The 15,925-nt window shown below is 42.3% G+C and overlaps 1 protein-coding gene across 1 annotated transcript in view; it reads left to right on the forward strand.

The window, feature by feature from the left end:
* LOC135889206 (fasciculation and elongation protein zeta-1-like) overlaps positions 1-6,322 on the forward strand; it is a 32,631-nt gene extending 26,309 nt beyond the window's left edge. Inside the window, exons 6-8 of the mRNA XM_065417041.1 lie at positions 3,433-3,506; positions 5,678-5,784; positions 6,246-6,322. Of these exons, the coding sequence (XP_065273113.1) occupies positions 3,433-3,506; positions 5,678-5,784; positions 6,246-6,322 (258 nt within the window). The remainder of the gene's footprint in view (positions 1-3,432; positions 3,507-5,677; positions 5,785-6,245) is intronic.
* The last annotated feature ends 9,603 nt before the right edge of the window (positions 6,323-15,925 follow it).

A 15,925-nucleotide genomic window follows, 5' to 3' on the forward strand; every position in this document is an offset into this window, starting at 1 on the left:
TGCTCACCTCCTCCCCATGCTGTGCTGCCCAGTGCAGCAGTCTGGGAGCTGACCTTGTTTGTGAAGACAGAGGCAAAAAAAGCATTGAGTACATTAGCTTTTTCCATATTGTCTGTCACTAGGTTGCCTCCCTCATTCAGTAAGGGGCCCACACTTTCCTTGACCTTCTTCTTGTTGCTAACATACCTGAAGAAACCCTTCTTGTTACTCTTAACATCTCTTGCTAGCTGCAACTCCAAGTGTGATTTGGCCTTCCTGATTTCACTCCTGCTTGCCTGAGCAATATTTTTATACTTCTCCCTGGTCATTTGTCCAGTCTTCCACTTCTTGTAAGCTTTTTTTGTGTGTTTTAGATCAGCAAGGATTTCACTGTTAAGCCAAGCTGGTCACCTGCCATTTACCTAGACATTGTCGGTATCCCATCTTTTTGGTGCAAAAGCTGTCAAAAATGTGGCAAAAAATTATATAATGAGAAAATATTTTTTCTAATCTTTCATTTCCCAAAATGGAAGTCCATCGTCCATCAAACTTTCCCTGTATATTCACCTTTGAGCAAAGAAAAGTGGCCCAATTCCGCTAGGCAAAATGAGTGCTAAGTGGATGAGAACTAAAATATTTATACCCATTATGCAGTTGCCTTGCCCATGTGCACACAAGGTCAATGAAGAATCATGCTTCAGGACTGGAAAACTTCAGCCCAAAAAGTTTGAAAAGTTATGAGCAACTGAAAAACAAGGGGTAGAATGGGAACACGTGTAATCTTAACTATCGTTTTGCTAGCTACTTTTCTGGATTTTTTCTATAACTAGGTATGCATGGATAGCATTTGTAGAATCCACAACATAAAGTGATAGTGAAAATGTGCTAGCATATATAACTCATGTAAATATGCAACAAAGTTAGCTGCATAATTAGTTGCCTTATCTCCTGAATTCAAGCTAAGAAAGGCTGTACTTGAGGAAATGTACAAAACATGGTCCACTATCAAAATTTTTAGAATAAATACCCTAGAGATAAGAAAAATGTATATTAAAAGTCTAAATCAACATCTATATATGTAAGGTTATAGAAAAATATATTATATTGTGCTACTTGCAATATAATATATAATCCTGCAATTACAGGCTGTATTGTAGTACATATGCACAAGGGGGCAGAGTTAAGCTTATGTATGTAACCTTAATTTGATGCTGCTTGATTCTTAAATCCTTAATTGTGCCACTGTGAAATTCTCTTAATGGTGGTGGGGGTTTTTTGTAGGGAATTTGGTCAAAATTGTAGAGAAATGTTGTTCCTACTCCTTTCCCCACTTTTTAAACATTTTCTTTATGCTGTGGCCTATTTTAACTAGTGATGGAAAATAGAAATCTTCCCATGACTCTGACTCAATTTTTAAAAGTATTTTAACTGTAGTTTAAGAAGCTATTGTAATTATAGAGAATGTGCATTAGTAGGTTTTTGGTGATTCTAGGCACAAAGCCAAAATGCCTATAATTAGTACACAAGTAGCCTACTATTTACTGCATACCATGGTGTGGTTTATTGCTGTAGTAAGCTGATCCTAATTTTTTTGGAAGTATCCAACTGAGGCTGAAAAGATTGTCCCTCAGGTTTCAGTAAAACTCTACATTGCATGCCCTTAGATGCAACTGCATCATGGGTCTGATCCAAAGCACACTAAGCTATGTCTACATTGTGGGCACTTTAGCAGTGGATCTGTAATATAGATGCTTCCTACAGAGACAAAAGGGGGTTTTCTTTCATCAGTATAGCAGTGTCTACATTGGGAGTTAGACTGGTATAGCTACAGTTCTTGCGGGGGTGATTTTTTCACATCTCTGAGCACTGTAACTATGTCAACCTAACTTTTAAGTGTGGACCAGGCCTAAGTTGAAGGAAAGATTCCCTCTGGCTTCAGTGAGCTTTGGATAAGCCCTAACAGTAACAGTCCTGTACAAAGAGCCCTCTACACACCCAGAGTAATAGAGAGATAAAACAACCACAACAACAAATGCTCTATTCACCCAAACCCAAGAAAGCTATAGTTCATAAGCTTTGCTCTGTGGACCAGCGGTGGTCTGGAGGGAGGTGGATAGTCACATAGGGTTTGATTTTGCTCTACCACAGTCAGGAGAAGATTATCTATTGACTTCATTGGGTGCAGGATCAGGCACATAGTGCTGGCTTTTTGGCTTGTTTCCCTCTGCAAGATTGCATTAGAAGAGAGCTAAACATGCACTACATACCTTCTTCATATGACTTTTCCATATAAATAGTTACTGTAGCCTTCACAGAGATGTTACATAATGGGGTGGGTCTCTGCATTTGTGAATGTGAGAGGAGTTTTCAATTTCTGTCAAGAAATAGCTCACACCATGAAAAAATGTGACAGGCCCCACACTAGAGGATTAAAAACTAAATTCAAAGAAATAAATAATCCATTTGTATGTAAGATCACTTCCATGTGCCCACAACTCTGTCTGACCTGTAGAACAAACTAACCCTACCCCAAATTCAATGATGCTCTCAAACCTAAGCCACCAGTATGAGTGCAAAATAAAAACAGAACAACTACCGAATCAGTGACCATAAACCTGAGGTGGAAAATAACAGTAAAAAATTACAGTAACAAAACGGAGACAGTAAGAAATGTGCAATCAACTAAGAGACACCATCTCCTGCAACACCAAAACATAAATGCGAGTAACAGTTTGTCTACATGGGGACATCCAGGAAACTTAATCCAAACTGAAGCCACTTTAATTCTGAATAATAGTATCTATATGGGATTTAAGGATGTTTAACTAATCCACTTCAAATTCACACCTTTAGTTAATTTGGATTAATTTTCCTGGATGTCCCTGTGTAGAAAAGCCCCAAGAAAAATGTTTCTTTAGATGTTCAAAAGTAAATAAAGACTTTCCATTAAAAATTGAGCCGGAAAACTGCAGAATCTGATTGTACCAGTGGTCTGATGAATTGATGCTGGTTGTAATGGACTGGGGCATAGGCGGTCTGTCACGTGTGCCCTCCCTCCCCCATAGAATGCCAAGTGGTCAGAAAGATTAACAAGAATCACTGAAAGATGAAACTTTAACACATGAAGTGAAAACAGGAAATGAAAGTTACAGAAAACAAAAGTGAATCTGACCACTCTATAATGCAGTATACCGTACTTTGTCTTCCCATCAAAGGAATTCCAAGGGCTTTACAAACATTACCAATTGCATAGTTTGTCATACCAATATATAATATTATTGAATTGAAGATTATTTTCTAGAGCACTAGCCTCTTTACTTAGTAGAGTTTTTTGTTTGATTTCGTTTCTTTCATATCTCACACGATTCTGTAAGCAATTTGGTTTCATGCTTCCATCACATTAGCTTGCCCTGCAATGGTGAGAGAATAATGGTACATGTCATTCCTTTCTAGTATTTGAACACGGTTATTCCATATGAGAAGAAAGGGTCGCCTCCCTCTGTGGAAGATCTGCAGATGCTGACAAACAGTAAGTTCCTGGGTTTGCCATACATATTATATCAGAATGCCGTTTTAGGGTATCATTTTAGGGTTTGTCAGTGATAGGGCCATTTGGGTGTAGAAGGACTTGTGAAATTCAGCAGGATATTAGACCCTCTATCATTTTGACTCTACTGAGCTTGGTTCTGACCTAGAAATCCCAAATCCCAGCAGATGTGGGACTGAGGCTCTCTTTGAAGAAATGTATACATTTCATGACAATCATATGCACTGGGTTTCATTTGCAGGGTTATATGTTCAGAGCAGAGCTGAATGAGACATTAGCCAAAATAAGAAAAGGCAAGAAAGGCTGTGTTCTTTCAGGATAGCACAAGGAGCGGGTGTTTTTCAAATTCCTACAAACAAATAACATTCTTCTTCCTTATTTATCTGATTTCAAACTATTAGACTTTTCTTTTTGCTAGCAATTAACTTCCAGCTTTCTATACTGGAAAATCAGCATGTGCAAGAACATTTTGTAGGTTAAAAGCTATTTCATAAACATCCAACATCTATTAGTTAATGAATTTAGCCCCTAGCTCTAACTTAGAACAGAAAATAAAAGGCTGATATGTTGTGACAAGCCTGGTACATTCTGGGAAACTCCTTCGGTTCCTTCTGTGTCTCCATGGCAACTGTGTATTGTATTAAATGAAGCAAACACTGGCTCCTGTTCTTCTGAAAGAAGTGCTATGAATGGCTGTTTTATACAGTTTCTGTATAAGTGACAGTTTGTGAGCAGTGTCAAAAACTGCTTGTCTCTAGTACCAAAAAACTTTCCAGAAAGGTTACCAAGGATAAAATCCTTTTTGCATAATTAATTAGTGTGTAAAATTGCATCAGGTTGTGCTGAAAACATACGTTATATTTAAGAAATTATTTTTATTGAGATAGAAGACATCTCTCAGTGTTCTTTGAAGAACAACCAACCCTACATTCACAGTCCCCTGAAAAATTAAGGGCTTTCTATTCTGTTCACTAGAGATTCTCGTCCCGCCCACATCACTATGGTCCCTGAGCGCTTTCCAGCAGCGCATTAGCGACATGATTAATATCTGTCACGTGTGCCCTCCCTCCGCCATAGGATGCCAAGTGGACAGAAAGATTAACAAGAATCACTGAAAGATGAAACTTTAACACATGAAGTGAAAACAGGAAATGAAAGTTACAGAAAACAAAAGTGAATCTGACCACTCTATAATGTAGTATACTGTACTTTGCCTTCCCTTCCAAGGGCTTTACAAACATTACTGATTGAAACCTCTGGCTTGCAACAGAGGTGCTGGAACAATTTTTATAGTGAGGGTGCTGAGAGCCATTGAACCAAACTGTAAACCCTGTATATAATGGAAACCACTTATAGCCAGCACCTCTAACAGCACCCTAAGTTCCAGCATCTACGGATTGGGAAGTATTACCACCCATGTTTTACAGATGGTCATAGGGACATGACATGACTTGTCCAAGATCACACAGTATGTCAATTTGAGAACCCACAAATCATTCAGGCCCAATTTGTCAAAGCAGCCACTGATTTGGGGTATCCCAAATTTGGTTGCCCAAGTTCAGACACTCAAAATCAACCCGTCATTTGTAAACAATTTGGCATCAAACTCTATGTGATATATATTGCCCATAGCAACCATTTTGTAGATTGTCCATATTTTATTTCTAGTACACTTAGAACACAGCATATTTTGAGTTTAGAAACTTAATTCTAGGGAAATTGTGGTGAATCATGTAGCCTGGCCCATAGAAGGGAATGAGGGACCCAAAATTAAGACTCCAAGAGACACCATGATGGCATTTCCAAATTTAAATTTTCGGTTTCAAACTACAAGTTTTCAGACAAAAATGTTTTGCTTCAATTTTTCTCTGAAAAGTAAATTTTTTCATATGATTTTTTCAAGCTGCTCTCCTTCATTCCTTTACTTGTAAAAAGAGACTGAAAACGGAAATGTGTGTTCTTCTTTGAGTACTGCCCTATGGGTGCTCCACTCTAGTCCAATAGTTCTAATAATCTATGGACCTGTCTGTAATGGACAAAACTGGAATCCTCACTTCTTGTGGGTACCATGTGTCTGTCAGTACCATGGGTCCCCATCGTCAGGTAGAACAGGACTCTCCATCCTTTTCTGTGGGTGCTCCTCCATTGGATGATATTGAGGAGGATGAAGGAGACTTCCAGTTGGTCTCTTATATTTCTGTTCAGAGTTCTCCAACATATCTGTTCAGTCACAGGGAAGATCACACTTGTCATCAAGGGTAATGGAACCAACCCTGCCTGCAACTCCCCCTCCTATGTGGGTCCCCCGCAATGGACATACTGGGACCAGTGTAAGAACCCCAGGACTAGAACCAAGATCTGCAGAGCCTGGGATGACTGGTAGTCCCACACTGACACCAGGAGGCCATGCAGAGGCACAGACAGGGAGCACTGTGATAGGTGTGGCAGGAAATGCTGCCCAAGAGACCCAGAGTGATGGTATCCTGCAGCCCTCTGATTTCCAAGCTCTCTATTTAACGCCAGGAGTTGTCCCAGGAAGTCATCTGGGCAATCACACAGACTTCGGCCTGCTGCAACGTCAGACCCTGTGTGATCTCTTGATCTTCAATCTTCAACTCCAGCCTGACTCTGACCCTGATTCCTGACTCTTAGTTCTAACCTGGTACTGCCTCTGATCTCTGGTCTTCAACCCCAGCCTGACCCTCACTCTTGCTTACAGAACCTGGATCTTGCGATCCCTCCAGCTCCTGCACAGTGACAACCACCCCCGATGAGCAGACTTCAGCCCAGTCATGACCAGTAGGCCAGACTGCCTATGTCCCAGTCCATTACAACCATCACATAGGGAGGCCAGAGTCATATGGTCCTCTCCTCCACAAACAGCCTTCCCATTGAGGAAAACATTTGAGGAGCAGGAGGCCAGGGCAGATAAAGAGGTCACCTCTCAAACACCTGTTTCATCCTCATCTCCAGAGGAGGCAGTTATGCCTTCACCACCTTCCATGACCAATGATTTTTGGAAATTTCAACACCTCTATAGGGTAGCTGACACTCTTCAGATTCCACTCAAGGAGGTTCAGGATTCACTCACAGCACAAACTGTTGGATATCCTGCAGTCAGTAACAACCTCTAGGGCAGTGTTACCCATTAGTGAGAAACTCCTGGATCAAGCTAAGACTGCGAAGCAAATACCTGCTGCCATTCCACCAATGTGTAAATGGGTGGCTAAGAAGTATTATGTTCCCCCTAAGGATTCGGATTCTTTGTTCTCACACCCTCCTCCTAACTCCCTGGTGGTGGATGCAGTAAATGAGCAGGATAGACTACACTTTTCCAAGTCTACCCCATATGACAGAGACCAAAAGAGACAGGATCACTTTGGATGGAAGTTCTACTCTTCAGCAACCCTGCAATTCAGGATCGTGAACTATCAGGCCTGGCCAAATATAAATTATATATGCATACATTACATAGGGAGCAATTGCAGTCCATCATCTCAGTGGGCCAATTATTGGCCAGAACCACTCTTCAAGCATCCTTGGATGGTATGGATGCTGCTGCCAGGTAGATCTCCAGAATGGGAAAAAATCAGAAAAAGAGAGAGGATATAGAAAGAAAGCAGGATCAAATAAGTGAACTCTGGTTCTCTGCACTTTATCCCTTTCTTCCTTTTTTCTGAGTATCCATTTAGAAACTAGTTCTCATAGGTGGTTGATGGGAGTGGCAGTCTGATAACCATCCTCTCTTCAGCAACAATGCCAGACAGTTCTCAATGATTCAAGAGTGTAAACCGCTAAGCTACCAGTAGCATTTTCAGCAGCATCAGAGTGTGTGGATGTGGCAAGGTGACGAGGCCGAACTGAGAACTATGCAAGGGAAACACCCTTCTAGGGACACTAGGCCCTATCCGGCCCCTACTCATGTAGGCTCAGGGAAAAGAGAAACTCCAGGGCACAGCGACTCAAGCCAGCTGAAGCAGCTACAAAAGCAGTTTCAGCAGCAGGCACCATGGGACATTGATGATGTCATGAGAATATGCTTTCTACATTAGACATGTTCTTTCTTCTAATGATTGGCTCTGGCTCTACCCTCTGGAATCCCTCTCCATCTCCCTCAAGTCTCTTCACTACCGTCTCACTCAAGCTATCCTCCATGTCCCCCTCTCCTCTCCCTTCCCTTATTTTTCCTTTTAGTTAACCTCTTCCTGCCTTCATTGAATATAGATAGGGGAAAAAACATCCAAAAATTAATAAAAAGAAATAATTGCGGAACTAACATGACATTTGTAAACTATGCCTCCATTCACTTTGCTTGCATATTATATTCTTTGTCCCACTCCATGTATGCCCTGTCTATTTAGATTGTGAGTTCTTTGGGGGGAGGGACTGTCTCTTACTCTATGGCCCTGATCCTGCAAATCTTTACTTATATGCTTCACTTTACACACTGTAAGATAGGTGCATGTATTAAGTCTTTGTAAGATAAGGGCCCCTGTTTGTACACTGTCTAATACAATGAGGCTCTGATCTTGGTTGCAGCTTCTATGTGCTCCAATATAATAAATAAATACATAAACAATGACAACTTGTAAAGTTCTTTAGTTCATAAAAAATTCCAGGATTATTAGGATAAATTGTGCAGTCCTTTAATTTAAATTGAGGAACTCAGAGTTTACTGGCTGCTCTTGAAAATGTTGGTCTAAATGTTTTTGTGAGATTGTTGGACTTTAAAAGCCCTCTAACAATTAGATCCAACTAAAGTGCTTCACATTACCTCAACAGTTAAAACTGCTTTTGCTCAAACACACCCAATCCACTCTTTAACTATGCACATATACACTCATCACTCAAAAGTGAGAGAAATAAGAACTTAACAACAAACACTGCAGTGCATGCAGACTTTCAATGCCAGTACATTCAAAACTACCAGGAAACGGACAATTTTGCTTTTTCCTCAGAACTCACCGAGATTTACAAAACAAGCCAAGTTTGAACAAAATTGGTTCAGCTGTTGTAGTTATCTTGCACAAAATTCTTTCATGAAATTGCCTCTGGAGATCCCCACTGCAGGAGATACGTGCCATGCTTTGCAAGCCACAGACCCATTCATAGCAGTAAAAACTGCTAGGGAGAGCACACAGCCCCTATAATCCAAAACAAATAAAAAACCAAAGGTATGAAAGACACTGCCCCTTAATCATCTCTCAGTTCCTCTCTTGCTGTCAACCACTGTGGGCAGGAACCACCCCCTTGTGCCCTGCATCAATGTAGGATTAGTGCTAACTGTTAGAAAAAGCAAATAACAATACATTATATTCTTAGTTTTATTTCCTTCTTGGTAGTTAGATTAGTGCTTGTTTTTTAAGACCCTGGAAAAAGATAGAGGTTGTACTTCTGTGCTATGTGTTCTTCCTCTTCCTTTATGTCTAACAGTAAAATAAATCCTGAGGAATATTACATATATAATATGTTACAATTGAATAAGGTCAGAATGAGACTTCTGCCACATGTGGTCTAGCCATCTTCCTTCCTGCTTCATCTGTTACAATTAATCATCTCTGATATATATAAATATCAGAAGGAGGAAGGTAGGGAGGGAGAGAGAGACCTGTATATAGATGAGAGACGTGAAATATCGGGACGTGGGGGGTGGGGGTGCCGGCGGCGCAAAAAAAAAAAAAAAAAAACCCAAGAGCCGGCGGCGGAGGAAAAAACAAAAACAAAAGCAAAACAAAAACAAAAAAACCAAGAGCCGCCAGAGCATAGGAAAAATTGGTGGGGACTGAGCACGCCCCGGCCCCCCGCACCAGCTCACCTCTGCTCCACCTCCTGCTGCGTCCTGCTTCTTCCCCCTCCCTCCAGCACTTGCACTGCCATACAGCTGATTGCGCAAGCCTGGGGGGGGGAGAAGGAGGAATGCGGCATGCTTGGGGAAGAGGTGGGGTGAGGATGGGGATTTGGGGAGGGATCCAATGGGGCAGTGAGGGGGCAGGGCTGGGGGTGGGGCAAGGGCAGGGATTTGGGGAGGGGGGAGTCGGGGAGGGGCCGGGGCGGAGTTGGGGTGGGGGGACGCGAGCCCCCTCCGCCTGTGCATTGGAGGGCAAAATATCGGGACAAATAAGTAAATATCGGGACAGTCCCGATAAAATCGGGACATCTGGTCACCCTAACTGTATACCATCATGACCAGTGGTGACAAAGCTAGAAAGAGAACATTTAGTCCCTGTATGAAGGACATAGCTGGAGGATTGTTGATAGGACAGTATTTTTCCTCCCAGCCATACAAAACCAAACTGGTTCTATTAGCCTCTAAGGGTAGACCATTCAGATAGGTACATAACCCCTAAGGGAACTATATACCTTGACCTTTAAATGGAGGACATTCCCTCCATGGTGTAATGAGGTTAACAGGCCTAGAACTTTACAACACTGTACAAACCTGCACAACTACTATGTGATAAAGCATAGAAGTTTGTGCACATATGGGGCTACATTCCCAAAGAGACTTAGGAACCTAACTGCTACTTTAGGTGCCTAGATCCCAGGATCAGGCTCCACTGGGATTCACAAAGCCCTGCTCAGCTGTAGCTGGACCCTGTCAGTGCCTAAACATACTTGGTGCCTACATTTTTGCAGTAAAAGTCCCCTAGCTTTCTCTAAGCAAACACACTCCAGCTCCATGCCAGTCACCAGCAATGTTCCCTCTAATTGTTTTCATCCATGTGCGGAATGAATTTTGTTATGTGCACCAATAAGGAGGTAATGTGTGGATGTGTGCCACCAGTAGAAACAAAAAACCTACATATAATATATTTTTTTTAAGTTACCATGGGGATAATTACTCCAGCTTGGACAGGTTAGCCATTTTAGAACTCACTATTCAAAGAATTAAATTTAAGCATAAGAGAGAAATAAAATTATGAAATGCATAGACCAAACAGCACTTTGAAAGAATAAAATTACAGAGAATATATGTGCATTGCAGGAAGTACAACAACACAAGTATGTTTTGGGAGGTGAGTGTGAAAGAGTGTGTGTGTGTGTGTGTGTGTGTGTGTCAGAGACAGAGTTAGTGTGTGAGAGAGAGACAGAGACAGTAGGTGTGTGTGAGAGACAGACACACACAGATAGTGTGTATGTGTGTGAGACAGTGTGTGTGAGAAGAGACACAGACTATGTATGTGTGTGTATGTGTGTGAGACAGAGACAGTGTGTGTATGTGTGTGCATGAGAGAGACACAGAGACTGTGTGTGTGAGAGACACAGAGACTGTGTGTGTGTGAGAGAGAGAGACGCAGAGACTGTGTGTGAATGAGAGGCAGACGGAGACATTGTGTATGTGAGACAGAGACAGTGTGTTTGTGTGCATGCGAGAGTGAGACTGTGTGTGTATGTGTGAGACTTAGGGTGACCAGATAGGAAGTGTAAAAAATCGGGACAGGGATGAGGGGTAATAGGTGCCTATATAAGAAAAAGTCCCCAAAATCGGGACTGTCCCCATAAAATCAGGACATCCAGTCACCCTAGTGAGACTGTGTGTGTGACAGAGACTGTGTGTGTGTGTGTGTGTGTGTGTGTAAGAGAGAGAGAGAGACACACACACAGAAACTGTATCTGTGCATGAGAGAGACAGACAGTGTTCATGTGTGTGAGACACAGAGACAGTGTGTGTATGTGTGTGAGAGACACACAGAGTCTGTGTGTGAGAGAGACAGTGTTTGTGTATATGTGAGACACAGACAGTGTGTGTGTATGTGTGAGAGAGAGAGACTGTATGTGTGTGTGAGGCACAGTGTGTGTAAGACAGAGACAGTGTGTGTGAGTGAGACACATAGAGACTGTGTGTGAGAGAGAGACACAGAGACAGTGTGTATGTGTGTGTGAGATACACACAGAGACTGTGTGTGAGAGAGACAGAGTGTGTGTATATTTGTGAGACACAGATAGTGTGTGCATGTGTGAGACGGAGACAGTGTGTGTATATGTGAGAGAGACACAGAGACACTGTGTGAGAGAGACACAGAGAGTGTTTATATTTTGTGTGCGAGACACCGAATATGTATGTGTGTGGGAGACAGAGACAGTGTGTGTGTGTGAGAGAGAGAGAGAGATTGTGTGTGTGTGAGACAGTGTGTATGTGTGTCTGAGAGAGAGGCAGAGACAGTGTGTGTGTGTGAGAGAGAGAGAGACACACAGAGACAGTGTGTGAGAGACAGTGTGTGTGTGAGAGAGAGAGTGTGTGGTGTGTGTGTGTGAGAGAGAGACAGAGACTGTGTGTGAGACAGAGTGTATGTATGTGAGACACAGACAGTGTGCATGAGGCAAAGGCAGTGTGTGAGACACAGAGACAGTGTATGTGTGAGAGACAGTGTGTGTGTGTATGTGTAAGACACAGAGAGTGTATATTTGTGTGTGTGCATGAGAGACAAGACAGTGTGTGTGTTTGTGTGTGTGTGAGACAGTGTGAGTGTGTGTGTAGGTGTGTATGTGTGTGTGATCCACAGAGAGTGTGTATGTGTGTGTGAGACAGAGACTGTGTGTGTGTGTGTGTGTGTGTGTGTGTGAGAGAGAGAGAGAGAGAGAGAGAGAGAGAGAGAGAGAGAGAGAGAGAGAGAGAGAGAGAGAGCTCCCTCATCATACCCAGTGGTTAGGGTATTCACCTTGGATGTGGGAATATTAAAGGCACAACAGCAAATTATCCCAAGGTGAAGGACAGACGGAAAGAACAGTAAGAAGCAATATGGCTCAATAATAACTTGAAAATTAAAAAGGAATCCTAGGAAAAAGTGGAAACATGGACAAAAAGATTAATTGCGACCAGATACTTGACACAATTAATATTAACAACAAGAGGGAAGGAACACATGCCAGAATAGGGAAAGAACAGGTTAAAGAATATTTAGATAAGTTAGATGTATTCAAGTCGACAGGGCCTGATGAAATTCATCCTAGAATGCTTAAGAGACTTGCTGAAGCAATATCGGAACAATTAGTGATTATCTTCGAGAACTCATGGTGAATGGGGCCCAGAGGACTGGAGAAGGACAAACAAAGGGAGCAAAGAGGACTAAGGAAATTATAAATGGGTCTGCCTAATTTCGATACCTGAAAAGATACTGCGACAAAGTATTAAACAATCAGTTTGTAAGCGCCTCGAGCTGGGGTTTTCAAACTTTTTAGGCTGTGAACCTCTTTCTTAATAATAATACCCAATCTGAGATAGGGTCATAATATATCTATGATTACATTTTAAATCTTATTAAATAAAATGCATTGTCCTCCATTACAGGATTTTTCTCATGTACGCCCCTGACGAGAGCTCGTGTGCCTCAGTTTGAAAACCACTGACCCAGAGGATAATAGGGGTGTAAGGAATAGCCAGCATAGATTTGTCAAAAAATAAATAATTCCAAAACAACCTAATTTCCTTCTTTGACAGGGTTACTGACCAGTAGATGGGGGTGGGGAAGAAATAGACATGATATATCTTGATTTTAGTAAGGCTTTTGATATAGTCTGAGATGACGTTCCCACAAGAAAACTAGGGAAATGCGATCTAGATGAAATTACTAGAAAGTGAGTGGTTAGCTTGTTGAAAGACATTACTCAAAGAGTAGTTATCAAAGGTTCACTTTCAAACTGGGAAAAGGTATCTAGTGTGTCAGTCCTGGATCTGGTACTATTCAATATTTTCATTAATGACTTGGATAACAGAGTGGAGAGAACGCTTATAAAATTTGTGGATAACACAAAGCTGGGAGGGGTTTCAAACACTTTAAAAGACAGGATTAGAATTCAAAATAACCTTGACAAATTGGAGAATTGTCCTGAAATCAACAAGATGAAATTCAGTAAAGATAAGTTAAAAGTATTACATCTAAGAAGGAAAAATCAAATGCATATATACAAAATGGAGAATAACTGGCTAGGTGGGTAGTATTGCTGAAAAGGATCTGAGGGTTATAGTAGATCACAAATAGAGTATTAGACAGCAAGCTGATGAACTTGTGAAATGTCCAATATCATTCTGGAGTAAGAACATAAAAATGGACATACTGGGTCAGACCAATGGTCCATGTAGCTCAGTATCCCGTCTTCCAACAGGGAGCAGGGCCAGATGTTTCAGAGGGAGTGAACAGAATGGCAATTTATCGAGTGATCCATCGCCTGTCATCTAGTCCCAGCTTCTAGCAGTCAGAGTGTAGTGGGGCAGCTCCCCCACTCCAGTGGAAAAGGGGTTAAAGTCAGCCCTGGGAGAAGGTTGTGGTTGAGAGCAGCTAAGCTGGGCTGATTGGGGAAGTGGCCGCAGCTGGGCCACGTCCCAATCAGGCTGCAGCTGCCCTGTATAAAAAGGCTATGAGCCAGAGGCCCAAAAAGAGAAGTCTCTCTCCAGGCTGGGAGAGAGCAGAGCCTAGCTGCCTGCAGAAAGGGTACTGGAAATGGAGCAGGGCTGGGGAAGGGCCAGAGGAGCAGGGGAGATCCAGGCTGGCAACTCCTCAGGCTGCTGGGCTTGGTCCAAGGCCCATAGAGGTACTGGGTGGCAGAGGAAGGCAGCAGGTCTGAACCCCCTTGCCTATGATGAGTGGCTTTTACACTGCAGTCTGCCCCAGGGGGCTAGATGATGACTGGCAGTAGCCCAGACTGAGGCAAGGTGGGGATTAGAGGGTTGGGGGTTTCCCAGGGGGGAGACCCATAGGGACTGGTGGGGTATTGCCAGGGGGCAGCTCCAGGGTAAAGGGGCACTGGGGTCCAGGAGGGACACAGGGCTAGCTACAAGCGGGACACCGGCCTGCAGAGGGCACCCAGGCTGGAAAAGAGCTAATTCCCTGAGATGACCAGCAGGAGGTACCGCAGGGGTGAGTCTCACACCTTTACACAGACGTTTATGGACACTCAGAGCATGGGGTTATGTCCCTGACCATCTTGGCTAATAGCCACTGATGAACCTATTCTTCATGAACTTACCTAATTTTTTTAACCCATTTATGCTTTTGGCTTTTACAGCATCCCCCAGGAATGAGTTCCATAGGTTGTCTGAGTGTTGTGTGAAGGAGTCTTCTTTATGTTAGTTTTAAACCTGCCAAGTATTAATTTTATTGGGTGGCACCTGGTTCATAGAATCATAGAATTGTCGGACTGGAAGGGTCCTTGAAGGTCATCTAGTTCAGTCCCCGGCACTCATGGTAGGACTAAGTATTATCTAAACCATCACTGACAGGTGTTTGTCTAACCTGCTCTTAAAAATCTCCAATTATGGAGTTTCCACAACCTTCCTAGGCAATTTATTCCAGTGCTTAACCACCCTGACAGAAAGTTTTTCCTAATGTCCAACCTAAAGTGCCCGTGCTGCAGTTTAAGCCCATTGCTTCTTGTCCTATCCTCAGAAGTTAAGTAGAACACTTTTTTTTTCTCCCTCTTCCTTGCAGCAACCTTTTATATACTTGAAAACGGTTATCATGTCCCCTCTCATTCTTCTCTTCTCCAGACTAAACAAACCCAATTTTTTCATTCTTCCCTCATAGGTCATGTTTTCTAGATCTTTAATCATTTGTCATATGTTATGTGAAGGGATAAATAACACTTCCTTATTCTCTTTCTCCACACTATTCATGACTTTATAGACCTCTATCATATCCCCCCTCAGTCATTTATTTTCCAAGCTGAAAAGTCCCAGTCTTTTTAATCTCTCCTCATATGGAAGCTGTTCCATACCCCTTATCATTTTTGTTGTCCTTCTCTGCACTTTATTCAATTCTAATGTATGTTTTTTGAGATGGGGAGAAAGTCCAGAGGAGAGCTAAAAAAAGGATAAAAACCTGATCTATGAGGAAAGATTTAAAACATTGGATATGTTTAGTCTTGAGAAAAGAAGACTGAGGAGGAAACTGATAACAGCCTTCAAACATGTTAAGGGCTGTTATAAAGAGAACAGTGATCAATTGTTCTCCGTGTTCACTGAAACTAAAACAAGAAGTAATCAGCTTAATCTGCAACAAGGGAGATTTGGATTAGATATTAAGAAAACTATAACGCTATTTCTAACTATAAGGATAGTTAAGCTCTGGAATAGGCTTCCCAGAGAAGTTATGGAATCCCCATCACTGGAGGTTTTTAAGAAGAGGTTGGAGAAACACCTCTCAGGGATAATGTAGGTTTACTTGGTCCTGCCTTAGCAAAGAGGGCTGGACTAGACAACTTCTCAAGGTCGCTTTCAGCCCAACATTTCTGTGATTCAACAGAAGACCACAAAGAAAATATCCTACAGCTCAGTGGTTAGGGCATGTCCCGAAGTAGTAGAGCCCTGTTCAGATCCCTTTTCCACTTTGAGTGTGGAGGTCAGGGTGGCTTGAATCAGAAGTCTCCCACATCTCAGGGTCCACTGGGGCTAAACAATATGAG

This window comes from Emys orbicularis, chromosome 15, assembly GCF_028017835.1.
Source record: "Emys orbicularis isolate rEmyOrb1 chromosome 15, rEmyOrb1.hap1, whole genome shotgun sequence".
Taxonomy (NCBI): Eukaryota; Metazoa; Chordata; order Testudines; family Emydidae; genus Emys; species Emys orbicularis.